The sequence below is a fragment of the Setaria viridis genome, chromosome 6, assembly GCF_005286985.2.
Source record: "Setaria viridis chromosome 6, Setaria_viridis_v4.0, whole genome shotgun sequence".
In the NCBI taxonomy this organism is placed as follows: Eukaryota; Viridiplantae; Streptophyta; class Magnoliopsida; order Poales; family Poaceae; genus Setaria; species Setaria viridis.
The window spans coordinates 625,566-651,242 of record NC_048268.2 but is presented as its reverse complement, the minus strand read 5'-3'; the positions used below and the strand labels follow the sequence as shown (position 1 = coordinate 651,242).

The 25,677-nt window shown below is 44.9% G+C and overlaps 3 protein-coding genes across 7 annotated transcripts; 2 read left to right on the top strand and 1 right to left on the bottom strand.

Annotated features, from left to right (window-relative positions):
- Positions 1–2,500: 2,500 nt before the first annotated feature.
- Positions 2,501–12,287, top strand: LOC117859750 (phospholipase SGR2). 4 transcript variants are annotated; one of them, XM_072294637.1, is made up of 22 exons: positions 2,502–2,943; positions 3,474–3,574; positions 3,841–3,993; positions 4,170–4,325; positions 4,808–4,879; positions 4,958–5,107; positions 5,746–5,796; positions 6,594–6,764; positions 7,288–7,437; positions 7,736–7,801; positions 7,891–8,415; positions 8,696–8,783; positions 8,925–8,986; positions 9,075–9,147; positions 9,784–9,886; positions 10,111–10,204; positions 10,311–10,373; positions 10,556–10,604; positions 10,691–10,791; positions 11,203–11,249; positions 11,345–11,590; positions 11,855–12,287. In XM_072294637.1, exons 1-21 carry the CDS (start codon positions 2,673–2,675, stop codon positions 11,586–11,588), a joined length of 2,790 nt encoding a protein of 929 aa, XP_072150738.1. In that variant the 5' UTR covers positions 2,502–2,672; the 3' UTR covers positions 11,589–11,590; positions 11,855–12,287. The 4 variants fall into 4 exon arrangements, 3 of the variants coding, with proteins under 3 accessions (XP_072150738.1, XP_034598823.1, XP_034598824.1); XM_034742932.2 differs by having other exon boundaries at positions 2,504–2,943; positions 8,880–8,986; XM_034742933.2 differs by having other exon boundaries at positions 2,505–2,943; positions 4,958–5,095; positions 8,880–8,986.
- A 557-nt stretch (positions 12,288–12,844) lies between these two features.
- LOC117859752 (U-box domain-containing protein 4) lies at positions 12,845–18,826 on the bottom strand. Of its 2 annotated transcripts, none has more exons than XM_034742937.2 (5): positions 18,693–18,826; positions 17,318–17,592; positions 15,525–15,638; positions 13,378–15,423; positions 12,845–13,270 (listed from the first exon to the last, which is right to left on the bottom strand). In XM_034742937.2, the coding sequence occupies exons 2-5, from the start codon at positions 17,585–17,587 to the stop codon at positions 13,211–13,213; spliced, it is 2,490 nt and encodes an 829-aa protein (XP_034598828.1). In that variant the 5' UTR covers positions 17,588–17,592; positions 18,693–18,826; the 3' UTR covers positions 12,845–13,210. The 2 variants fall into 2 exon arrangements, with proteins under 2 accessions (XP_034598828.1, XP_034598827.1); XM_034742936.2 differs by having other exon boundaries at positions 18,688–18,823.
- A 1,946-nt stretch (positions 18,827–20,772) lies between these two features.
- Positions 20,773–23,532, top strand: LOC117859756 (glycosyltransferase BC10). The gene is made up of 2 exons (XM_034742941.2): positions 20,773–21,777; positions 22,490–23,532. Exons 1-2 carry the CDS (start codon positions 21,187–21,189, stop codon positions 23,129–23,131), a joined length of 1,233 nt encoding a protein of 410 aa, XP_034598832.1. The 5' UTR covers positions 20,773–21,186; the 3' UTR covers positions 23,132–23,532.
- Positions 23,533–25,677: the final 2,145 nt, after the last annotated feature.

Below are 25,677 nucleotides of genomic sequence, written 5' to 3'. Positions count from 1 at the left end.
ATGGACTGTGTGTCATGGTTGTCACATGGGCTGCATGTAGTGAGTAGCTAGCGAGCAGTCACCAGTCAAGCACGAGTGCACGACACAAGCCACACCTAACCCATCGCATCCTCTCACCTCACCTCCCTTTCCTTGCCACCGCAGCCACGCACCCGACCCACCTCCACCTCGCTTGCGTCGCCACAACACCACCACCTCACCCGCAAGCCGCAGCCAATGCCACCACACCTGGCCTCCCTCCCGATCTAGACTCCTCCATGGCCGGCGGAGGGACAAGGATAAGTAATGTCCACTCACTGATAGGAGGCCAATTCCTTCGCGTCCCAGAGTAGGGACAACAAGTTGGTACAAGACAGTGGCGGAGAGAGGAGGGCACGGGGGGCTGGCACCCTGTGATGCTATGCGACTCTGCTTCCACCCCCTGGCAGCCTGGCACCCCCGGTCCAATAAGAAGCCTTCGTTTGTGACCCCTAACATTGCTAATGATCATTCAGTTTCGAAGTATTCTCGGTGAGATGCTAGTGGTGCCTTACGAATCATTGTCACATTTGATTTTGTGTTTATTCTACTCCTAATGGAAAAGATTATAAAGATCACTGATGTGTTGTGCTAGACACTCCAAAAGAAGAGTATTGATATCTTAAATGCGATGTATTCTATTTCTACCACAAAAGTGTTGCTTGGTGAGTTGCAAAATAATGGCTGGAACCTTTTCTTGAGGAGGTCAAATTGTTTTGTGGAAAGCACGATATTGATATTCCAGATCTGAGTAAGAAGTATGTTTTCCCCCAAATTACTTGAGTATGAAAACTACATCGTATTTATTCTTTTGTAAAATTGTACTTGTTCATCAATCAATCCATACCTTCCCATTTGTAGGTATGTTGATGTGACTAAATCTGAAAACAAGGATGACAACACCACAGCCTTTCATCAAAGTAGATGTGTTTAATGTTGCAATTGAGCAACAACTAGCAGAGTTAGAAGATCGATTTAGTTCTCGAGCGATAGAGCTTTTGTCCCTTTGTACTTCTTTGGATCCTAGGCTGGACACATTCAACATAGACAATATATGCACTCTAGTTGAAAAATATTATCCTTCTGATTTCTCAAGTCAAGAAAGAGCTCAATTGGAGTGTTAGCTGCCACATTTTCAAATTGATGTATGCAACCATCCAGAACTATAGGAATTATCAACACTTGTTGATCTAACAAGTGGACTATTTAAAATAGGTAGATATTCATCTTATCCTATGGTGGATGGACAAGTTATTAAGATTAGTATTAACTCTTCCAGTATCAACTGCAACCACGAAAGATGCTTTTCAGCTATGAAACTTACGAAGACACGTCTCAGATGTACAATGGGAGAAGGATTTATGCGAGATTGTTTGGTAATTTATATTGAGAAGGAATTGGCTACATCAATTATATTATTACAACATACGATCTTGCTGCTGCTAGTCGAAGAGCTAAATTTAAGTTGATAGATATGTAATTTTATTTTGGTTAAGACTTGTGAAACATGCTATTATTACATGTGACTAAAACCACCTCACACGGCTATAAGTTCCACTTTGCTTTATCCATTGCCTCCTTTTTACCTCAAATCCTAGCTCCACCCTTGTACAAGAAAGCATATGGTTCATTCAGTCATACATAGCAATGTATGAGCCAGTTGCCTAGATGGCAAGTGAAATTCATAGCTCCGTCACTAAGCTCACTTCTTCTTGAGAATAGCATCTTTGGAATTGCAGGGTACAAGGACTAGAACTGGGACTTGTCAAGGCTATCGAAGTAGGGATGCTCCATCGCTGCGACAGCTGATATCAAAGATCAAGCTGAAGCATTTTCTGCAACACGTCAATCACAAAACCATCAGCTCAATTTCTTTGTTTCTTTCTTTTGGATAAAGCCATAAGCAGACTTTTCACATTCAGTTTCCAAGTTGGTTAATCCTGCAGCTGCACGCAGTCAAAAGGTTAGCTAGTTGAGTCCAGTGCAGAAACAGAGTTAGCTAGTTGCAAAAACATGTTTTTATGGAATGCAGCAGCACCTTGATAGAGATCCTGATGTGGAATTGAGAGACTTGTACCTGATGAAAAAAATGTTCATGTTCAGTGGTGTTTAAGCGGAAATAAAGCATGTTTATCATATTAAAATAGGATGTATGTGTTGTGTAGAACTCGATGGAGTGATAAAGATAACCATTTCACTAGACTGATCTTCACTAATTTCTTAACCTGCAACATAATGAGCATATAGTAAGTAAATGAACATGGAAATGTGTACACATGCATAAACGAGCCGCATAATTTTGTTAAGCAACTCCTCGTCTCAGCATCTTTCTTAAAATTATCGAGACAAAAATAAGTTTATAGTCACTCATGATCCAAAAATCGGATCATAGTTGGAGGCCGGTTTTGGTGTGCTTCCAAACGCAACGCAAAGAACGGATTGGGTACAACCTCCTACCGGCCGGTCCTCCCTAGTTCACCCAGGCCGGAGGCGGACCTGCCGTTGGGCTTTGGGCTCTTCTGATTCGCCTCCCGGGCGGCACATTCCCCCCGTGCCTTCCTTGGGGCCCACCCCACCGCCCTCCTCTCCTCTCTTCCCCGTCTCCGACTCCCTCCTCCACCCTTTTCCCTCGCCGCCGGCGATCCCGAACCCGGATGGCGGGGCCGGAAGAGAGCTGGGCGCGGGAGGACGTGCCCGGGGACGCGTCGTCGTCGGGCGCGTCCACGAGCCGCGCGGCTGGAGGCCCAGCGGCGGAGGTGGGCGCGTCGCCGGACTCGCTGCGGAACACGGCGTCCAACATCCGGCGGCTGGAGGACGCGATCAAGCACTGCGCGGCGCGCCACAAGTACCTCGCGCGCACCAACAGCCCCTCCGACGGCCAGGAGGTCCGCTGGTACTTCTGCAAGCTCCCCCTCGCCGACAAAGGTGCGCCCGCCCCCCGTCCCTTGCTCTCCCTCCCACTGCATCCACCTGCCCTGCGCACCCGGGTGCGTTTCACTTGGGCGTTCCGGTTTCCTTGAGTGCTCCAACAGCTGATCAGTGGCCCTTCCCCCCTAATCAACTGCTTCGGAGCAACTCATCATCCATGGCTCGGGCTAACTCTACGACTAGCGTTAATCGGGGTTTAGATGTCAGTATGTCACTCAAACTAGTTACTAATTTGGGCTCATGACTGTCGTGGGAAGTGGGAACTGGGAAATTAAAAGGTGCGGTCCCCTGAACCTTCAAATCGGGGTGGATTCAAGTTCCATGTGACTTCTATCTACTTTAGGATCACTATAATTGAACAGTTGCAGAACTATAATTGAGCAGTTGCAGAACACGCCTGCACAGTTCAGCACACATGCTATTGTTGTAGTGCATTGTTCTCGTGGACTATCATGTTATCAATGCGCGAGGTAGATGTATCGATGATTCGACTCTTAAAGGTTTCTTGTGATTTATGGTTGATGCAGTGCTCTCTTCTTCGGTACCAAGGACGGAGATAGTTGGGAAAGGAGACTACTTCCGGTTCAGCGAGAGGGACTCTCTGGCACTTGAGGCATCTTTCTTGGAGGTTTGTATCTTAACATAGATACAGATGCCTAAAATACATCCATCTGAAAATTAGTTAACATCTTCTAACTATTAATCCATGATGGTGATTTCTTAGTTTTACACTTACTAATTTATCTATAACAGTCTATGCTTGCACATTTGCGTTTAAACTTGTTTTGCTCTTCATTTACGTCTTCTGTATGCAATATAAGGGGAACTATATTTTCCATTCGTAACCACTTTGGTGAAGAGTTGAAGTTCATTTCATTATGTTACTATTCGTAGAGGGAGGAAGAGCTTCTTGCATACTGGTGGAAAGAATACGCCCAATGCAGTGAAGGACCAAGAGGATCATTGGTTCAAAGTGATGATTCTGAATATCTTTATAAGGTGGAGGAAGAGCGGGTTGGGGTTCCTGTGAAAGGTGGACTATTTGAGGTTTGTACTCTCTTTTCTGGTATGCTCTACCATTACCAATTTGAATCATGTATACGAATCATTAGGAAGTAAAACTTTGGCTCCTATTTGTATTCTACCCATTGTTATTGACTACTCAACTCCCAGTATGCTTTCTAGTGAATGTATGGTTGTCATAACAGCCTACTATCCTGCAGGTTGATTTGATGAGGCGTCATTGCTTCCCTGTGTACTGGAATGGGGAAAACAGGCGTGTCTTGAGAGGCCACTGGTTTGCTCGCAAAGGTGGTCTTGATTGGCTTCCCATGCGCGAGGATGTTTCTGAACAACTTGAGTTAGCATATAATTGTCAGGTACAAACGTTTTGGGGTGTTATTTGGTAACATTTTGCCAAGACCATCCGTAAATATTTCTTGGATTGCCAATTTACCATAACTGCTAAGGAATTTTGAAAAGTAATTTGCTTTAGGAATGATAACCAAGCTTGCCTCACCAGATCCAAATACTCTAAATCAATTCAATGGGCTGGGAGCTTAATTTTGAACTGTTTATGGAATCTTTGGATATTTAGTTTGTGCTATAAAGGATAACTAAACTCACTTATCAGATAGTTAAATTAATTCGATGGACTGGGAACTTAGCTCTGAACCATGGGCTTCACGGTTGTGATAGCAAATGATATAAGTACATAAGCTGTGATGTGATCTACACTGTTCATAAACCTTTCACTCTAGTCGTCTTTCACTGTTAGTTTTGGCCATACTCAATACTCATAACCCCTTCTCTTACTTTTAGCTCAGAAAATAGCTTAATGCCATGTTGTTGTCAAAACTAGGTCTGGCATCGCCGCAAATTTCAACCTTCAGGCTTATTTGCAGCACGGGTTGATCTTCAAGGAAGTACACCGGTATGTAATGCTGATAAAGCTTCCTCAGAAAATGAAGATTGATAATTTGGGGTCAAGGCTAATATATAATTTCTGCAGGATTTGCATGCTCTTTTTACTGGAGAGGATGATACTTGGGAAGCTTGGCTTGTCTTTGATACAGGTCCTAAGCTTGGTAGCAACACAATCAAATTAAGGCGTGGGTTTCCTCTTTCTGATCCTGCAAAGTCTTCACAGGTAACCTACAATGTTAGTGGTTCTTAATGCCTTATCTATGAAATGTTTTCAACCTCACAATTATGATGGCTTAGCAAATTTGCAAGTTGAAGCTTTTGTTTTTAATTTTTTATTCTAAAAAGAAACTGAAATCTTGATACTCGGTCCATTTGATGTTTCTGCTCATTTGTTCTTTATTTTGTAACCGCAAAATGTCGGCATCTGTATGGATTGCAATTTTGATGTAGGCACAAGTTCAGATAAACCAATTTCAGCTATATCCTGTTGAACATGTAATTTGATCTGGTACACCTGATATTAATTATATACACTTAGCTACACCAAATATTTTGTAGTGTGTAGATGAAGGTCACCATCTCACCTTTCACGGGCCTACCACTTTGCTGCATGGGTACTTGAGTGTTGTATCTTTCATGAAAAACAATAGCAAAACAAATGGACTATTGCTGAAAAACTGCTTAGTTCTCTATTTTTCTGCCTTAAATTTTGAAGTGCACTCCTATTTTTGGTTTGTCAACTTAGATCATATCAATCCTGTAGGTATGAAGCTTGAATGCAAACAATTGCCTTTCACCATCGTGCTATTGCTGTATTCTTTTTCTATGATCAATTCTTGTTTAGTGTATAACTGCCATATGATTCTTTGCCAGGATGAGTTGCGTCAGCGAAAGGAAGAGGAAATGGATGATTATTGCTCTCAGGTATTTACTGTCTTTGTTGCAGTGACCTTTTCTTTCTCCATATCGGTAGTCTGAATTTGTAAGTGAGACTAAAGTGCACTGTGAGTTCTCCAGAGGCAAAGGATTTAGTTATACATTATTGTTACAAAAAAAGTATTTTAAATACCTCTTCCCTACTATATTCTCTAGTTAACCTAACTCCCTTATTGGTAGGCTTTAGCAACATTTTTGGTAAATATACACTAGGTGGCATGATGTGATGTACTTAAAAGACAGGAGGTCACTACCGATGCTCCAAAATGGCAATGCCTTAGGCATAGTGTCCGAGTAGGATAAAATCTGGTGTGAACAATTAAAAGAGAGAGAAGAAACTAGTGTCTCCATGAAGGAACAGGCTTGGCTTTGATCTAAGACGCAAGAAACCACAAAACAAGCATCAGGGGAAGGTAGTGTCCTCATAATTCGTTAACTCATTTGTCTTTTTGCCATGAAAAGTACCATAGGCATCATGTGTGGACACTAGGCATCTAGGTATTAAATGGTTGATGCACTCTCTCATCTCTTAGACATCACCCTGGATATTTTGCATTGGGATCAGCCTGATGGCAAATGACCGTATGTACAAAACTATATAGTTCAATGCAGCACCTTTTTCCGTCGCCTGAATGAAGGCACTATTATCATACACCAAAGGTTACCAAATTATTGGATAATCAGAAGTTCATTGTGTTGAAAATAATTCCCATAAAGTTTACAAGGTTTTGTGTGCAGCAAAAAACTTTGAAGTGATAATACGTTCTGCAATTGCTTCTTCATAGGTTCCAGTTGGTCATCTTGTATTCATGGTTCATGGCATTGGGCAGAGGCTGGAGAAAGCTAATCTTGTTGATGATGTTGTCGATTTCCGTCGAGTAACTGCTAACCTAGCTGAAAGATACTTAACTTCTTATCAAAGAAGCACCCAGAGGGTTCTATTTATTCCCTGTCAGGTAAGAATTCAGAGTTTCCCCATAAGTGATACATCCTGCTGAGATCTTTTTTTTGCCCTCGAATAAGAGAGGGCTGTGCATTATTTCTTTTAAGAACAAGAATAACCATCTACAGAAAATACCACATGGGCAACTCTCCCTCCCTCTCTCAGCAATACAACCCCAGCAATACAATAAGCTTACTACTAAAGAATTCTAACTTGTAGCCAGTGGTTAATTGTTATGAATTCCTTTGCTATATATTCTAATAAAAAAGGCCTAGCACTTTACAGTATTACCTTTAAATATTGTCTATTGTCTATGGTTTAATGTGAACTAACACAATACTAGCTGTTATCCAACACTCACAGGCATTTTGAGATATATGCATACTTAATAACAATTGTTTAGTTGTTGCTTATTTATATTGATAAGAGAACATATAACAAAGTTGTTTATTTTATGCAATCATGATACATCATATGATTAGATCTCCGTTGTTGTTGATGACTTACATTTCTAATACTGGTGCTTATTATTGCAGTGGAGGAAGGGTTTGAAGCTCAGTGGTGAACATACTGTTGAGAAACTCACTTTGGATGGAGTTAAAGGTCTTCGAGTTGCATTAGGTGCCACAGTTCATGATGTTCTATATTACATGAGTCCTATCTACTGTCAGCATATTATTGACTCGGTAATTTGCTTGTAACTGCACTACCCTCTGTTTTCTGTTTTTTGGTCTGTTTGTTTGTTTTTACAAAACTCTTGGTTTTGTTTGGTGGTTTTAGAACCAAATCTGATTAGTCCAAGCAACTGTTGATAACATTGATACTATGTCTTTGACTCTCCATTTTACTGCTCCAGATATCCTCCTTTGGTGTATATTAGAAAAACTTGAATATTCCCATGATATTTTTTATACTGTATTACCTGAATGATTGGCAGCATTGCTGAACTCCTTACAATAAATTAATAACTTGAATTTATTACAGGTCTCAAACCAGTTGAACAAGTTGTACATGAAATTTCTGAAGAGAAATCCTGGTTACAGCGGAAAGGTTTGCAATTCATGGCTTGTTCACAATTTTCTTTGTGATTGCAATTGTGCCAATAATTAAATAAATATTTGACTTGCCCTTTTTTACAGGTTTCATTGTATGGCCACTCGTTAGGAAGTGTTTTATCTTATGATATACTTTGTCATCAAGAATCCCTTTGGGCCCCATTTCCAACAGAGTATCTGAACATGGAATACGCATCTGATAGAAGTCAAGGAGCAAAATCAGCCAATGAAGTTGCTGCACATGATTCAGTCACAGAGGATCATGGTACTTCTACTCTAAGGCATTCTTGTGCTGTTAGTGTGAATGGTGCCGTTGATGAAGATAGCACCAGAACTGATTCTTCACATATGGATGGCGTCCTCCCATCATGTGTGCTCGAAAATTCACCAGACAACGATGACACAGTTGTGTCACCTGGTGCAGTTGATGCTGAGCAAAATGAAGAAGAAAATAAGGATGAGAATCATCAGACAATATATACTGAGGAAGGGACTACTTCAGTTGTAAGCACAAAAGATGCTGAAGGATCTAGCGTTTCAAGATCTGCTGAGGAAGTCCATGAAGAGATCCTTGAAAAGGACAAATTGATTGTTTCACTGGAAGAAGAGGTGTGACTAAACAGAATTAAGCTAACTTCTATTGTGCTTATCATCTTTGAATCTTCAACTTCATAAGAAGTCTCACCAATTGTTTATTGCGCTGAAAGAAATGGTTTAAATAAATATATTTAATTAATATTGAAATTAATGTATTATAGTAATATTGAAGATTTACTTGCTCGGAATACTCAACAACTCACTTGGAAGCCCAAAATTAACAGTGTTATCTTGAAGCCAAGCAATAGTGCGAGTTAAACTGACACAACAAATTGATGCCTCCTTTATTCAGGTGAAACATCTTAAAGCTAGACTAGAACAACTCGAACAACAGAATCATGTACTGACTAAAAGCATCAATGGTGTTGAGCATCATGAAGGTAAATGGCTGCTTTTGGTCCAAGGGCATCTCTTAGAAGGCTTGTAATGTGTCTTGTTAATGTGTTTATTCAGATTTTTATGTGTATTTGTGATAGGCAAAAGTGCCAATCAGGCCATGAACTCTGTCAAACTTTTCACAGCGCAAGGAAGTACGAATCAGTCCTATTCACCACAAATCAGATACACGAAACTAAACTTTAAGGTAATATAGCCTGAGTTATTTTCAGTATTCTATCATTATTTCTTCACTTGAATTTTATGTTATCATTGCATTATTTTTGGATATTCAGGTTGACACATTCTTTGCTGTTGGATCTCCCTTGGGTGTCTTCCTTTCCCTCCGTAATGTTCGTATTGGTATTGGTATGGAACCTGACTGATAATAGTTCTGTTTATAAGTGGTTATTGTTGGAACAGAATCAGCCCTTTGTGTATTTTTGGCTTGCTATACATCAGTGTTTATGCTTTTTGTCTGTTTTTGGTTTAGATAAATTAACATAGTTTTCTTGTTAGGTTTAGACTCTATATATTAAATTATATTCATTTCTTTTAGCATTCCACCACCTTTTGAACTACCTGCTCGATAATGATTTATCCACGAGTAACTAGAAAATTTTGTATGCTTCATTGCATGATAGTTTACCTGAGAAATTGCTGAAAACTTTTTGCAAGAATAACAGACTTTACTTGACCATTCATTAATCATTCTCTCAGCCCTGCAATGGCCGTTGAAGTTTCCTAAAGCTGCTTTTGGATCTGTGAAAATCTTAAAAGACTTTTGAAAAGGATAAATTTGGCTGCTGTTCCCATGCATTATCAAGTCTGATGTACATATAGTGGCACATATTTCAAGTTACTTTTAGCATTTATTTCTGTATACAGCTACTGACAATTCTTCCTGGCAATTAGCGAGTGCTTCCATTATTGCCAGTTGCTCCGTGATTTACTGTCTTATATCATTCCATAAGTTGTATCTGAAGTTTATACCTTGTTCTCAAGGCAAGGGGCAAGGTTATTGGCAAGATGAGAACATAATTGAAGAGATGCCATGCTGCCGGCAGATGTTCAACATTTTTCATCCTTTTGATCCTGTAGCATACAGGTCTGTAGCTTTCTCACACACAGTGTTTTCTTATGTCACGTTTTGGAGAGGTCATAAAATATAAATGCTGCAATGGAACTAAATATTGGCAACCTGATATGAGAAGATGTGGTGGATAACCTTTGTCACATTTAGATATGGTTCTTTATTGCACTGGAAGACACTGTACTTATCTGTTGCGTAGTGAGAATATGTCATGTGAATCTAGGTGGGCTTTTATACAGAGTTGAACCACTTGTATGTGAAGATTATCTAAAGAAGCGCCCTGTCATTGTGCCCTACCATAGAGGTGGAAAGAGGATACATGTTGGAGTGCAGGTGGGTTATTCATCATTTTAACTGCCTGTTCCTTGCAGAGAATGTGTTTTTAACTTGACAAGATTTTGTATCTTGATTACCTTATTTGGGTTGATATATGATGTAGGAGTTCACAGAAGATATTGCTGCACGTTCTCAAGCCATTGCCCGTCAATTGAAGTCATTAAAGGTAAGGTCTGCGCTGCTGCAAGGGTTATGTGAATTTGGTGCCTGCTTTTAACAAACAGCGATGTGAATCTTGGTTTTGATATATTGAGCAGTACGTGTTATGAATGATCTAGCAGTGAAGCTGCTAATATAGCCTGAGTGAATATGTGCTTTCAACTCTCTGATTTTTTTTTTCTTCTATAGGTCAAAGCAGTAGCTGCTATGCTAGCATTGAGCAGAAATGACACAGAAGGTATTCATATTTATTTATATCTTTCATGTATTTAAAATTTCAAACAAAAAAGTTTTGACACAATGATAATCTTTATATTCATATAGAGGATTGTGTGAGTGCTAATGAGAAAGAAAGATCATACGGTTCCATGATGATGGAAAGGTTGACAGGTTCACCGGATGGTCGAATTGACCATGTGCTTCAGGTGATAAAATTTCTACTCTATATTGGTGTATTACAGCACACTAGCAACTGGGGCACACCATTCCACAATCCCACCTTATGATACTTCCGTGAAGACCTACCTGGGTTCCACCACCAAAATTACTAATTATTCATTAAAAATAATTATTAATTACTAAACAGTGGTTTGAGAACCTTGGTTAAGGTTTAATCATACAAAGGGGTGTGTAACTCTGAAATTCTGTTCCCATCATGTCAGAGCACTGCACAGTACTTGCACATTATTTGTAACTGACTGGCACATTCACATGTGCAGTGAACTCCTTTGGCAACATGATCCACTTTCTCGCTTTCATTTTTGGCTTTGTCGTTCTTGTATGTTTTACATTCTATGAATTTTTTTTATCTTGGAGTCTTAATCATGTTTTTGCAGGAGAAAACATTTCAACACTCGTATCTATCTGCTCTGGGAGCTCATACGTGAGTGTTAAAATCTTCCCTGTTGATTTGATTATATTGTTACCTGTTTAAATCTAAATTCAGATTTTCACTGACCTTGGAACTGTTCCATGTAGCAATTACTGGCGCGATCATGATACTGCTCTCTTCATTCTAAGGCATTTGTATCGTGATATACCTGAGGAACCTCCAGAAAATGAGACTGAAAGGGTGCCTATTAAGCTATTTTATGAAAGGGATCCATTTGTTGAAGAAACGCCCCTGACATTTGCAGATGAAGCATTGGTCAAGGAGTTCTCCAGAAAGGTGAGAACTTGCTCAAGAAGAAAGGAGAATGATGCCAACTGCGAAACCTCTTGATGGTACGTACAATGATTGTTGTTCTCATTTCCTTTCAATCTTCTTACACACACAGTTTGGTCAGTTGCGAATAAACATGTTGCCTAGTTTCATTTATGCTGCTAAGATACTTGTTTGCCTGAACTCTAAAATCCAACCTGGCTATCAAATAGCTGATTCATTTTCAGTGATATGAATACATGATGGACGATATGTGTGTGGTAGAATCTTTTGCTTTTTTTTTCAATAAACACTAAGCCTGATGCTTTTTTTCCCCCTTTCCCCAGGTGTGCCATTATCTGTTAAAGTCAAGTTACAACCTTACCGCCCTCGCCAAGCGTAAGATCATGTAGGCATGGAATGGAAGAACAGCCCATGAAATGGCTATCCTGAGAGAAGACAATTCCACTAAACGGTGTAGTTTCACACTTGACATCAGAATTTAGGCACTTCCGAGAATGTTGTACAGAGTGCGTCCGGTCCCTGCTTGGTGCGACTTTGCTCTTTCCAACCCTGAATGCAATGCTGTACATAGGATCCAGCTGTAGGCTCGGTTGTCTTTCTTGGATGTAATGTTGGAGCTGTACATATTACAGAAGACAGATCGACAGGGATTAGTCTCGAGCGATGGTTGTAGTTGCTTCTCACGTTACAGAATATGGCAGGGATTAGTGTCAAACGATGGTTGAAATGGTCACAAGTCACAGCCGTTTGCTTCTATTTTTTGCTTTTGCAGCAGTTTAGGGCAATTGCCCATTCTTGAGGGGGTGTTTGGGAGGAGGGGGCTAAATTTTAGCCCCCGTCACATCGAATGTATGGACACTAATTAGAAGTATTAAACATAGACTAATTACAAAGCTAATTACACAACCCCTAGGTTAAATCGCGAGACGAATCTATTAAGCCTAATTAGTCCATGATTTGACAATATGGTGCTACAGTAACCATTCACTAATGATGGATTAATTAAGCTTAATAGATTCGTCTCGCGATTTAGCTTAGGGGTTCTGCAATTAGTTTTGTAATTAGCTTCCTCCTAATTAGTATCCGAACATCCGACGTGACAGGACTCAAGTTTAGCCCCCTCCTCCCAAATACCCCCAGCCCAACTCTTTGCTATCACTATGTACGACCGCAGTTTCAGAACCTAAATGTTGAAAGAAGTGCAGGAAGCGTAGCATCGCAGACTTACTTCAGAATGCCATCGTGCAGACGTAAGTTATACGGTAGAAAGAGAACCGCAACAAAATTTCTACTACCCAACGACGAACAAGCAATTAAAAATGCGAACAAGGTTTATTTGGTGCAGAACAATTATAATTTACACAGCCATCGAACAACCGTAATGCCACAGCTAACAGCATGTACAGGACAAAATCTCGGTGAATAGGTAAGTTGCTACCGATGGATAAGCTATACAAAAAATCCTCCAAAAAAAGGAAAGAAACCGAAAAGATACCATCTCAACAGATCACTCACCGCCCACAACACTTACATGAGATGAGCTTAACAATCTCAAATCTATAAACAGTTTTGAGCACCGGGCACCGCATATTTCCAGCCAATGAACAACAGGAACCCACTTACAATGTGGGGCATAAAAGGCGACGCTTAATGTACACTACAACAAAAAATTCTGAAGGCTATCTCCTCGCTGAATTCCCATGTCTTTGGCTGCGGAAGTAGCTGAGAAGAGCTTGTGCCTGCATGGCAAATAGCAAATCACACCACAAAGTTATATCGGCACGAGCACAGGGAATCAGAAGTGTCTACTGCATTATAAAAAGTACGACTTGTGGGCATAGCTAACCTTCTCTCTCGCTCGCGGTGTCCCTGACTGTGAAAGAGCGACCAGAGGGGGCACCGCTCCCTCTTGAAGAACTATACTGCAAAATCTGTTGCTGTTTGTACAAAGCTGAAGCAACGCGGCAGCAGCATTCTCCTTGCCTCTTGCAGAACCCAACTCAACAACTTCAACGAGGGCTGGAATGCCACGTGCCTGCCCAATCGCAGTCCTCCCTTCTGGTATTGTAGCAAGGTTTGCCAACACAGCCACAGCTTTGTCGACCATTCCAGCAGCAGGATCCATCAGATCAACCAGGTGCCTCACGGCGTCAGCTTGCACGATGCGAGCTTTGTTCTCATGAAGTATGGACAAGTTAAACAATGCCGTAGCTGCATCTTTCTTTCCTCGAGGGGTGCCATTTCCTAGCAAGTCTACTAGAGGCTTGATCGCACCAGATCGCCCAATCCTCATCTTATTTTCTTCAATAACTGAGAGACTGAATAAAGTAGCTGCTGAATTCTCTTTAGCTTCAGCGTTCCCAGTCTCAAGGACGTGAATGAGAGGATTGACAGCGTCAGCATTTGCAATAGCAATTTTATTGTTGTCATTGATCGACAGATTCAAAAGAGCTGTCACAGCATGTTCTTGGGTTTTGGCATCTGGCGAGTGAAGAAGACCAACCAGCAGATTTACAGCACCACAGTTTGCAATGACAATCCTGTTCTCCATGTTGTGCTTAGCTAGAAGGCGAAGCTCTGATGCTGCTGATCTCTGAACATCTAAAGAATCACTTCTCAAGTCCTCAATCAGCTTCCGAACCTGATTCTCAATGGCAGAGAGATCACTCCGTGCATCCATCGATGAGGAAGATATAATTCTGGGGAAACCCCTATCAGATGCTTGCCGTCTAATAAATTGGCTTCTAGGGGTCAGTCTTGGAGGGATTAAAGGTTCCCTTTGAGGAACAGAAGATGGCACAGGTGCACCGCCACCATCTGTAACTTCTCCAGATGCATCGCTACTGTAATTTGTCCTATCACTTGGAACCCTTGTCACCCCATTATCACATTCCCCATCAAGTTGACCACTATTTGGAAGACTGCCATTCATTGAAGAACTGGCCATGTTGTCCTGCATATCCCTATCTAAATTAGAAGATTGAAATGCTTCCTCTGTAGACTGTTCTGAAGTTTGTCCAATCGAACCACCACGTCTTCCTTCCAAACTAGACTCTCTTGCTTCAGGGCTTGCAAGTGATAACCTTGAAATATCTGGTGCAGAACCATTTGCATTTTCTGAAGTTTGACTTGTCGAGACCTCATGACCAGAACGGCTGGGATGCACATGAGAGTTCTGATTGGCGACACTCTGGGGAGGAGACGCTCCATTCAAGTTTCTCAAATACACATCTGCTTCTGGTGATCCAGGAATATTAGCCCTTGAGATGACACTAGGATGTAGAGGACTGCCACCTGCGGCATTCAAATCCTGGAGGGAGGAGGCAGCTGCAGGAAAGTTCAGCTTCAGGGATTTCATAGGATCAGGTAGCCTAATGTCATGCGATTCACACCAGTTAGCTATCAAAGCCTTCACAGTATAATTAGGAATTAAATTGGAGTGACCAAGTCTTTGGCGTGTTTTCGGGCAGATAGTAAAACCCTCATCAAGCCACAACTTGATATAAACCCGCTCATAGGTCTGACCAGACGCTACAATAACTGGATCAGACATCAGTTCCAAGGACAGTGGACAGCAAAAATCAGCAGGAATAGGCACCCCGTTGATTAGCAGCTGTTGTTTTTCCTTCAGAAGGCGATCATGCATATGGTTGACCAGTGGAATCATCTGCTCAGCTAGATCCAGTTCTTCACGATTCTCACTTCGTAGTGCCCTTGTTCTGAGATTCTCAAGGGAAACAGCTTCCATGTACAATTCCATGTTTGTTGACAGGCTCAATAAACCTGTTAGTTTCAACAGATTCTCAGAACTCACTGTGCTTGTCTCAGCAAGCTCCACGGCAGCATCCTTAACTAGATCAAACATATGCTCATAATTTATGTCCTGGAGTTTCTACAAAAAGTAGAAAATCACAGATGAGTCAGATTGATGAGTAACAGAAATTAGGCTCACCAATAGAAGCAATAAAGAAAAGAGTAATCGATGTTCATTACCTCAATACACGTGCAGGCACAGCCAGTCAGAGAAGGCGACAGAGAATTAGCCAGCTGGCACAGCTGAAGGGAACATCCCTGAATATCTGATATTACTGACTCAATTTGCCAACCCTGTTTTAAGGTAATAAAAACATCACCAAATCAGAAATTCACGAGTAGCTTTCAATATTTATGGCTCTCAGAAATTCACAAATAGCTTTCGATATTTATGGCACTCATCAAGTGGGTGGGTGGGTGGGGGTGATCCATGAACATGTAAACACTCAGAATACACCTACACCAACATGATGGACCACAAAGGGTTTCATGCGTAATGGCATAAACATTAATGAATATCAGTAACAAGGACAAGTACACTGTTCTGTGCAAAAGACAAAACTGAACCACCACTAACTCACGCAAGTTCCCTCATACATGAATAGCATATAAGTACAGACACAGCTAACAAACGCGCAGCCTTGTTGTAAACTGGTCACAAAGTACACCTATAAAGGAAACAAATGATTAGGGAAGCAATTGCCTTCCATTTTTGGCCTCCCCTGCCGCCACCGGCCTAGACCACCTCCCGCGGCCGCCGGCTGGTGACCTTGCCGCCACTCCGCCCACCTCCCGCCACCGCCCCTCCACCTCATCCTCCGCTAATCAAGGCAGCTACTCTCCCCCGCTGCAGACCCTCCCTGCTGGCTCCCAGCTAACAGCATCCCTGCCGCCTTGCCTTGTCTTCCACCACCCATCACCATCGCCAGGCCAGCTGCTGCCCCAGCCATCCCTCTACACCCACCGGACATCCCAATCTGAACCCTGAATCCCCAATCCTATATCCAGTCCTTATCAACTCCAGCCGGTGAGCTCCAGTCACCACCATGCCACCAATCTGAGAGGGAGAGGGAGGGAGAGAGGGGACCGACCAGCCTGGTCGCCTGTAGTCGGCCATTGCCACCACCAGCGGTGTTGGAACTGCCGCACCAGAGATCTGGGAGTTCTTGAGAGAGAGAGAGAGAGAGAGAGAGAGAGAGAGGAGGCAGCATCGGTCATGGGCCTTGACGGCGACTGCATAAACGTGTTTGGCTCGGTGTGCCTGCGTGAGCCCCATCATGCGGGTGGGAAGTCAAACACACGCGTGGCTAATGTAAAGTCTTTACCTATAAGATTTACATGCTGCCTCCCCTGAATCAATATGCTAACTAGAGAAAACCATATTATGAACAGAAGATCAATTCCCAGCCCACTTGAAAGGTAAGAAGAATGGTGATTTTATTTTACGGAAGAAATGACCAATCATAGTTACTTTAAAGGTTAGTGTACAGAAGAATGTCAATTATATTTAACAAAAGAAGTGACCAATCATAGTTAATGTTGGCCCGAAAGCTGATTCTATATGAATCTTCAAATGCTTCAATTCATATAAGCAACATATGCTGTTAACTACAGCTAAAAAATTACAATATTCAGGGACCCAGAGGTCATGTTATTAGGATGATAGCAATCTTCGCGATGTCTTATCTTGTTAGTGTAAATGCTAGACACAATAAGAAGAGACAGTGAGAAAGGCTAAATGGTGATGCTAACAGATAATACAAACATTTGTATCTAGCCAATGCATGTGAGATACTGAGTTTTCACATAAAAGAATCAAAAGAGTAGCAGCTACCTAGTAAGAAATGGAAAGGGGCAGTGAATGTTAAAAGGCGACCGATTGATTTTCCTTGGGTAACATCATTCTAAAGCATAATGTATCGAAAGTGGAGAGGACAGGTGATAAGCGAGTATATCGACTTGTATATACTTACGAAATATATCTTGCTGGTAGTCTGGTGCCAGTTTCCAATAAGGCCTGAAGCTTCATGGATAGCAGTGTCAAGATCTCTTAGGACCTCATTGAGTTGCTCTTCCGGAGACTTGCAAAGATCTTCAAGAAGGGAGTTCACGATGCTTGAGATATCATACACATTCTGGCAATACTTCTGAATAGGCTTGGGTCTCGCGGTAGAGCCATCAGATGTTAAGACACCAAGACGGGAGATACTATTGAGCAGAGTGCTCGGGGAGAGGTTATCCATCGATCCTGTTCAAGAACCATACATGTTTGAGTAAGAGTAGATGAACTCATAATTATTGAAAATTCAAAAACATCCATATATGAACTCATAGCAAGTAGATTTCGCAGGTACAGATAGTTGTATGGCACAGTCATGATTGACAGATAGGATAAAGCTTTGAAGTCTGCGTGTCGAACGTGAGCAGACAAATGTACGGGTGTGAATAATAAATAGAGAATTTTCTTTTTGATTCTATCAATTTTCCATTTTAGTCCACTCAAGCTAGCTCTTCCCCATTCAGTAGCATTCCCATTAAGGTACGATTCCCGGGTAAACCGGCGCGACGCTAACATCCAGACAAACAAGATGCTGGAGCTGGACACCTTGCGATTCATTGCCGAAAGTTGGGACGTAACTGGTGGGGATTAGGCGGGAACAGGTAACTGCTTTCCCAACAGCATCTAAGCAGGCAGCTACCGCGAGTCAGACCGCCCCTGAGAGGCGCAAAAGGCATAGCCCGCTGAACATGTGGCGCAACACGAGCATGAGAGCATGGAGATGCCATCGCGCTATCAGACCTATCACAGGCAACAGTTAGCAGCAGCCATGCCATACCATACCATACCATACCATACCATACCATACCATACCATACTAGGAACTGAAGCAGCAGCAGCAGCTGATGTAAAGTAATGATAATGAAATTAACGGAAGCCTGATTGATCCCACGGACGAAGCGTGGTCATTGGTAGACGGGAGTCTCTTAAAAGGGGAAAGGTTTTGAGCACGGCCTGCGTGACATTCCGTTCCCGCGATGGCGCCAACCAGCACGCGAGGAATCGTGAGGGGGCGAAGCGAATGGTGGGCGGGGGTGAATCGGAGCTCCCGCCTGGAGCGTGGAGGGGAGGACGCTGCGCCCGGGAATGGGTGAGGGCCTGGGGTGGGAGATTCGGCTGCCTGCGGTGCTGCTACCGGAACCCTAGGACGGTTGGAGCGGAAGCGAGCGGGCGGGGCGAGCGAGGGGGTGGAGCGGGCGGAACTGGGCGGCGGCGGAGGAACCCTAGCTAGGATTGAGGTGGGGGGGAGGAGAGAGGGGAGAGGAAGGGTGGGTGGAGACTGACCTGACCTGGCCTCGCGGAGGCGACGGGCGGCGGCGTGGGAGGAGGAGATCCGGGGCGGAGGCGGCGGCGGCGGGTCGGGGGTGGATCTCCCCTCGCGGAGTCGCTGTGCCCCTCCTCTGGCGACGCGGAGGCGACAGGCGAGCGAGGTGATGATGTGAGGGGGGAGGAAGAAGAGGAGAGCGAGGAAAACTCGCCAGCCCCCCTTCCCCGTGCGTGGGAATGGGGGAGTGGTTGGGCTCGGCCGTTGGGCGGGCGGGTTTGGTGGGCAGGTCGGGCCGGGCCTGGTGCGTGGTGGTGGATTGGATCCAACTGGCTGGATTATTGGTCCAGGCAACGAGGCAACGCGAGGAGAAAGAGAGTGGTGGGTCTGGTGCGGTGGTTGCCTTTGCAATTTGCACGCAGCAACAAGGACTCAGTCGTGGCAGGCACCTACTCCTACTATTATTCCGACCAGGAACGTTGACTGTCAACGAATGATTCGTCTAGCAACAGCACGCCGATGATGGGCCAACGTTCCTTTGTATTTTTGGGCCGGAAGTTGGGGGCGGGCCGGGCCCATGGCAGTCAGCGCTCTGACCACGTCCGTCCTTGTCCGATTTGGCGGGTGGCGACGGGGCTGACCTTGACCTCCTTGATTGACTTGGCCGTCCGTTGAAATGAAGTCAACGGTCAATGGCGTCGACTAATAATCATTTAGGAGTGTTTGGGAACACCGTGTTAAACTTTAGCATCTGTTACATCTGATGTTTGGATACTAATTAGGAGTATTAAATATAGTCTAATTATAAAACTAATTGCACAGATGGAGTCTAATTCGCGAGACGAATCTATTAAACCTAATTAATCCATGATTTGACAATGTGGTGCTATAGTGACCATTTGCTAATGATGGATTAATTAGCCTTAATAGATTCGTCTTGCGAATTAGATTCCATCTGTGCAATTAGTTTTGTAATTAGCTCATGTTTAGTCCTTCTAATTAGCATCCGAATATCCGATGTGATCCTGTTAAAACTTAGCACTCGTATCCAAACACCCCCTTAGCATACAAGAGCAGAAGACGATTGCTGAAACCAAGGAATATATATAATGTAGATGGTCACCAGATGGAGCTCTGGATGGATGGAGGTCCAGTAATGATGCGTGCATGCATGGTTATTCGCAGCTGTCATTCGTGCCGTTCCGCGTGTGTGTATATATGTATGTATGTATGTATGTATGTATACACACATCCGATGCTCCGCCACACCGTTTTTGTTAGCATATACACAACACGTACAAAAAAGCGCGTACGTACAACATGATCCTACGTACGTACGTACGTACGTACAAAGCGCGCCAAGGAATCCTAGTACGTAACGTACTAAAGAATGGCGTAGACGCGTGCGCGTACTTAGTTTTAGTTAGTACGGCTGCCTTGCCTTGTTTCTAACGCACGTACACATGCACGCGCTTGTTGGTTGCAAGTATAGCTTGCATGCGTTGCTGCTCAACATATTTTCTGCCAGATGTCTCTATCTTTTTCTCCGCCATTTTTTACCCTAAGTTACTAACCTTTGATCACCGTTTGCTTCCCCAGATGTCCAACTATCGAACCATACACAACAAATGATGCGTGCCGACCGGCCCCAACGGCCGGTTGCCTACACACACATACTCCTACCTGTCACGGCAGCTGCCCACGCCACTGACGGGGAGGACCCACGCGGCTGGCCCCACCGGTCGCTGCCCGACCGTTCCGGAATCCAGACGCCAAACCCGGTCGTCTATCTATGCATGACAGGCGGGCCCTACAATCCCCGGCACGAGCGCGTGAACCTAGTAGCTAGTCGCGCGGCGAACTCTCCACGCCGCGTGGGCCCGCCTCCACTCGCGGCCCACCCAAGCCAATTCTCCACGCGCTCCGCCGCGCCCCGCCCCGCCCCGCCCGGGGGCAGGGGCAGAGGGAAAAAAAAACTTTTGCCACGGCCACGTTGCGGGCCCCGCGGCCCGCCACCACCGTTTCCGCGCGGGCCCCGCCTTCTGACCGTTTCACCCCCTCCCCTCCCCTCCCTCCCATCCTCCCTCCAGACCACCTCCTCCCTCCCTCCCTGCCTCGTCGGCGACCTCATCGAGAAATCTCGCTCGCGGCCGCGGGGGGGTCTCCCTCCGATAAATAGCAGACACGCTCCCCGCCCCCGACCCGCGTCGCTCACTCCCTCCCCGTCTCCACCACCCGACAGCGACCTCCCTTTCTCCTTAGCCGCTAAGCATCATCTCCCCCCCTTCCACCACCTCCTCCCCCCGCGTGCCCAGCTGCGCGCGCGGCTCGTCGCCGGCGTCCTCGCACCGGCACCACCGGCACAGGAGGCGCCTTCCGCCGAGGGGCCAAGCCAGCGGCACTCGATCCCATCTCCGCGCGGGGGCACCAGGAAGGAGATCGGGCCTCCGATCCCGGCGTCGCGAGGCCCCGATCTCGCCCGATCCCCCCCGCTTCCATCCTTGGCTCCCTGACCCGAGATGTGGGGCGGGGACTCCAAGCAGACGCTCAAGTCCCGCGGCGGCATCACGGGCGGCGCCGCCACAGGCGGGATGGGCGACGAGGAGTCCGACTACTTCCCGCCGACCCCGCGCAAGGACTGGTCCACCGGCCTCCTCAAGCTCGTGACAGCCACGGTCATCTTCATGGGCGGGGTGGTCCTCGGCCTCTCCGTCAGCGGCAGCGTCGCGCGGTACTACTACAACGCCTCCCACGCCGAGCTCTTCTTCCCGGCCACCACCTACGGCTGCGACCCGCGGGACCGGGACTGCGGCCTCGGCCTCGCCTTCAAGGCCTTCGTCCACCCGCCGCGGCTCGCGCACTCCATGACCGACGACGAGCTCTTCTGGCGGGCCTCGCTCGTGCCGAGGGCCGAGGACTTCCCGTTCCAGCGGGTGCCCAAGGTCGCCTTCCTCTTCATGACGCGCGGGCCCATCCCGTTCGCGCCCCTCTGGGACAAGTTCTTCCGCGGGCACCAGGGGCTCTACTCCGTCTACGTCCACACCGTGCCGGACTACAAGCTCAACGTATCCAAGAACTCGGCCTTCTACGGCAGGCAGATCCCCAGCGAGGTTGGTTGTTGCTTTGCCCTTTCTTGCTTTCACCTCATTCATTTACTTACTTATTGTTAATCCACTACTAGTACTCTTGTTAGCTCATTGATTGTTATGTTAATTCATTTGTTGTCCTCATGATGAATCTATCTTCACTACTAGAAGCACATTGCAATCCAGCAGCTTGAGCATTTTCGTCGCATTATTGTCTTGCACCAAAAAGAAAAAAAAATCTACAGTTGATTGGATAGCTGGTGCCTTGGTGGCCGCATGTCGTGCTAGTTGGTGGCTGCCATGTGCTGCTCAACTTGATTGGGATATGTGTGTGCAAATTGGTGAGGATTTTGCTCTAGGGGAATATGCTTGCTTGTCCCAATGCTAGCTAGGTGCTTAGGTTGGTTAACTACTTCATTCATTTGTTCAACGACTAGTGGTGTTCACGAATTTCAGATGAGTGATGATGAGATTCTTGCTTGACAAAGGTTCTGGCCCAATCATTTAATAAGTATTCGGTCAAGAAGGTTGGGCTGACCTATTCAGTAAAGTGGGTTTTCATAGTGATAGATATTATTCTCCCTTTTCTTTTTGGGCTATATTACGACCTTCAAATTTCAGCGTAATGTGTGGGTTCCTCCCTCTGCTGAATCTCCTTATTGTGCTTGCAGTTCAAGCCCTTTATCAATGGATAACATTGTTCCACATTCTAACATTTTGTTTCTTTCCAATGCAGGAGGTGTCCTGGGGATCAATAACTCTTGTGGATGCTGAGAAGCGCCTGCTGGCCAATGCCTTGTTGGATTTCTCGAATGAGCGGTTTGTGCTGCTCTCGGAGAGCTGTATTCCTGTCTTCAACTTCCCAACAGTCTACGAGTACCTCATTAACTCGGCACACAGTTTTGTTGAGTCCTACAACATCGACACCCCTCAATGTGCTGGCCGGTACAACCGGCGCATGGCACCTCACATCATGGCGGATCAATGGAGAAAAGGGTCAGAGTGGTTTGAACTTAACCGGGAACTGGCTGTCCAGATAGTAGCAGACTACAAGTACTACTCAATCTTCAGAAAGCATTGCAGGCCATCCTGTTACCCAGATGAGCATTACATACCAACTTATCTTCATTTGTTCCATGGACCCCTCAACGCCAACAGGACCATCACATGGGTTGATTGGTCAAGAGGAGGCCCGCATCCAGCAAGTTATGGTGCTGCAGACATCACAGAAGAGTTCATCCAGACCATCAGGAATAATGGTACGCAGTGCTTTTATAACTCGAAGCCCACCTCTGTCTGCTACCTCTTTGCGAGGAAGTTTGCTCCGAATGCTTTGGGTCGGCTGATGAACCTCACCTCGACTGTGTTGGACTTTTGAGTCATTCACCATGGCGTGGTCGTCAGCATTAATGCTATTGAGGAGGTATCTATTGATGCGCATCATGGTCAGGAACTAGAGCTACTCTACGCTAGTAGGCTGGAGCCGGCTACATGTCTCACTATAGATGGATGAGCAGAGATGGCTTTTGATCCGTGTGTCTCTTGCGGATGATGCTGTGTGGGACAGTGAAATTTGGTTCACTTATCCTGAAGCTGATCCCCGAGTGATAGACAAATGGCACGGCCAACGGAGAGGACATTTCTTTCACCTCCCATTCTTTTTAATATATCATAGTCATATGATAGAGGATCCTTTTCTTTTCTTCTTCCCCCCTATCTACTGTAATGACTTGGTCAGATACTAATTTCTGTGAATATAACTTATCGATCATTGCTTTACTTCAAGCCTGGCATTGCCAGATGTCTCCGTGTGCTTGATAGCCTGTCTCTAGACCTTGAAGTAACAGATTGCAATTGGTTGTTCTGTCGATGATGCTTAAGTACAGAAAAGCTAGATAGGGAAGTACGTGGACGCAAGCGGCAGAATATGCCATATTCTTGCATATCATTGTGTAGACTGGCTGTCCTTGCAGGAAGGAAAAAACATGTAGGCTCCTTTTGAAAGACGCACATGAGCATGCCATTGCAGATTCTTGATCAGTTCAAACATGGGGTGCTGCTTTATCAGTTGGAACAGATTGCCAGGAACATGCTTGATTGGCCTTCATTTGACAGATAACCCAATATTCTAAGATTGGTTGGTGAACATGGGGGACATGATTTAGGCTGGTGCTGCAGTCCAGAACCTTGTCATGCCCTGGTGTTTAGTAATAGATAATCCATGAGCATAGGTCCATGAACCATGATATTATAGTAGACATTTGTACTGTGTATCTAATCTAATCTAATCTTAGTTTAATCCAGGCATTAGTTTAGTTGCAGCAACCTGTGTGTGTGTTCTTTAATATATGCTTACAGTTAGATATTTTGGGGAAATTCGTGTGTTTTTTTGTTTTTGGTGTGTGTGTTTGTGAGAGAGAATTGTATTGCTGGCGTTTTTTGGTTCGTGATGAAGAGCTCTGTCTGTGAGATTGTGTGAAAGTGACCGTTTCCGGTGCTTGTGCCGTCTTAGAAGACGGTTGATTCTGTTGGTGACCTGGCGCGTTTTGGACTAGAATAATAAGAAGTGATGAAAGTGACGTGCCCTGATTTTTGGATTTGTGCCTCTGCGAATCGATTGAAAAAAAGAAGTATTTCAACTTGGTTGTTCCCGAATGATTCTTCAAAAAACGTGTTGGTTATGCTTGCTTTGTGTGCACACAGTGATTGAAGTGTATGATTGTTACTGCAGTCCTAGAGATATTCAGCAAGAGTACGATTACAGTCCAGTCCATTTGCCACACACACTTGTCATTAAGGATGGAGTGCCACGATTAGGTCCATCAGGTCCATTCATAAGCCCATTGCAAACTGTCCTTTTGATATCCTTGTTCTTGTGCTGCTATTTCCCTGGTTGTTCCACAAATAGCAGTACCACGGCGTACATGACTAGCTAGAGACTGGAAAAGCAGGATAATGCTTTCAGGCTGTTCTGAACCACTAGTATATGGTTCTGAAACAGCCACTGACTCCTGTTTGGATCCGGCGTCCTAAACTTTAGAGCCTGTTTGGATCCGGCGTTGTTTGGATTCGGCGTCCTAAACTTTAGGACATGTCACATCGGATGTTTAGATACTGATTAGAATATAATCTAATTATAAAACTAATTGCACAGATGGAGTCTAATTCACGAGACGAATTTATTAAGCCTAATTAGTTCATGATTTGACAATGTGGTGCTACAGTAACCATTTGCTAATGATGGATTAATTAGGCTTAATAGATTCGTCTCGTGAATTATTATAGGATTTTTGCAGTTAGTTTTATAATTAACTCATATTTAATCCTCCTAATTAGCGTCCGAACATCCGATATGACCCTCAGTCAGCTCAGGTAATAGAATCAAGTGGACATGCTTGCACTGAACTAGCCTCAGAACACCCTCAACTTGCCTGCTGATTCGCAAAGACTTGAACAAAAGTGAGCTTGCAAAAGTTGCCGACTGTAACAGTACCGCAGATGATTTCTCAATGGACCAAGCGGACGAGCGTTTTCTGGGCCTAAACGGAGGCCCAACTATCGGACTCGGCCTTTCGTTGTTGGGTTGTGTCCATCAAACAAAAAAGATTGGATGTCTCGATGGGGGGTAGGCTGCCACCAAACAAACTCGTGTCAAAGGGAAAACAAATCGCGAATCGAGTCGGCGACGAATCGAGTCGACAGCAACAGCTGAGCTCGAGCGAATTGGAGCAGGCCCGGCGCCGGCGCCGGCGCGAGCGAGCTCGGAGCGGGACGGGGCCGGCGCGGGGCAGCTGCTCCTCTGCAGGGGCGAGCCGGCGAGGTCGGTCCGCCGGAGCTGGGTTGGCGCAGGCGAGCTGCTCCTCTGCGCCGGCTGCAGGGGCACGGATGAGGTGCTCGTCGGCCCGGGCTGCAAGTGTGCGGGGC

What these genes read in the sequence shown, in the direction of transcription:
- LOC117859750 (XM_034742932.2), top strand. Translation starts at nt 2,673, where the DNA reads ATGGCGGGGCCGGAAGAGAGCTGGGCGCGGGAGGACGTGCCCGGGGAC. An exon ending in TTTGATCCTGTAGCATACAG is followed by an intron (nt 9,887 to 10,110) that starts GTCTGTAGCTTT and finishes GCTTTTATACAG; the next exon opens with AGTTGAACCACTTGTATGTG. An exon ending in GAATTGACCATGTGCTTCAG is followed by an intron (nt 10,792 to 11,202) that starts GTGATAAAATTT and finishes ATGTTTTTGCAG; the next exon opens with GAGAAAACATTTCAACACTC.
- LOC117859752 (XM_034742937.2), bottom strand. Translation starts at nt 17,587, where the DNA reads ATGGATAACCTCTCCCCGAGCACTCTGCTCAATAGTATCTCCCGTCTT. An exon ending in CTACCAGCAAGATATATTTC is followed by an intron (nt 15,639 to 17,317) that starts GTAAGTATATAC and finishes ACCTTAAAACAG; the next exon opens with GGTTGGCAAATTGAGTCAGT. An exon ending in CACCGCGAGCGAGAGAGAAG is followed by an intron (nt 13,271 to 13,377) that starts GTTAGCTATGCC and finishes TTTGCCATGCAG; the next exon opens with GCACAAGCTCTTCTCAGCTA.
- LOC117859756 (XM_034742941.2), top strand. Translation starts at nt 21,187, where the DNA reads ATGTGGGGCGGGGACTCCAAGCAGACGCTCAAGTCCCGCGGCGGCATC. An exon ending in GCAGGCAGATCCCCAGCGAG is followed by an intron (nt 21,778 to 22,489) that starts GTTGGTTGTTGC and finishes TTTCCAATGCAG; the next exon opens with GAGGTGTCCTGGGGATCAAT.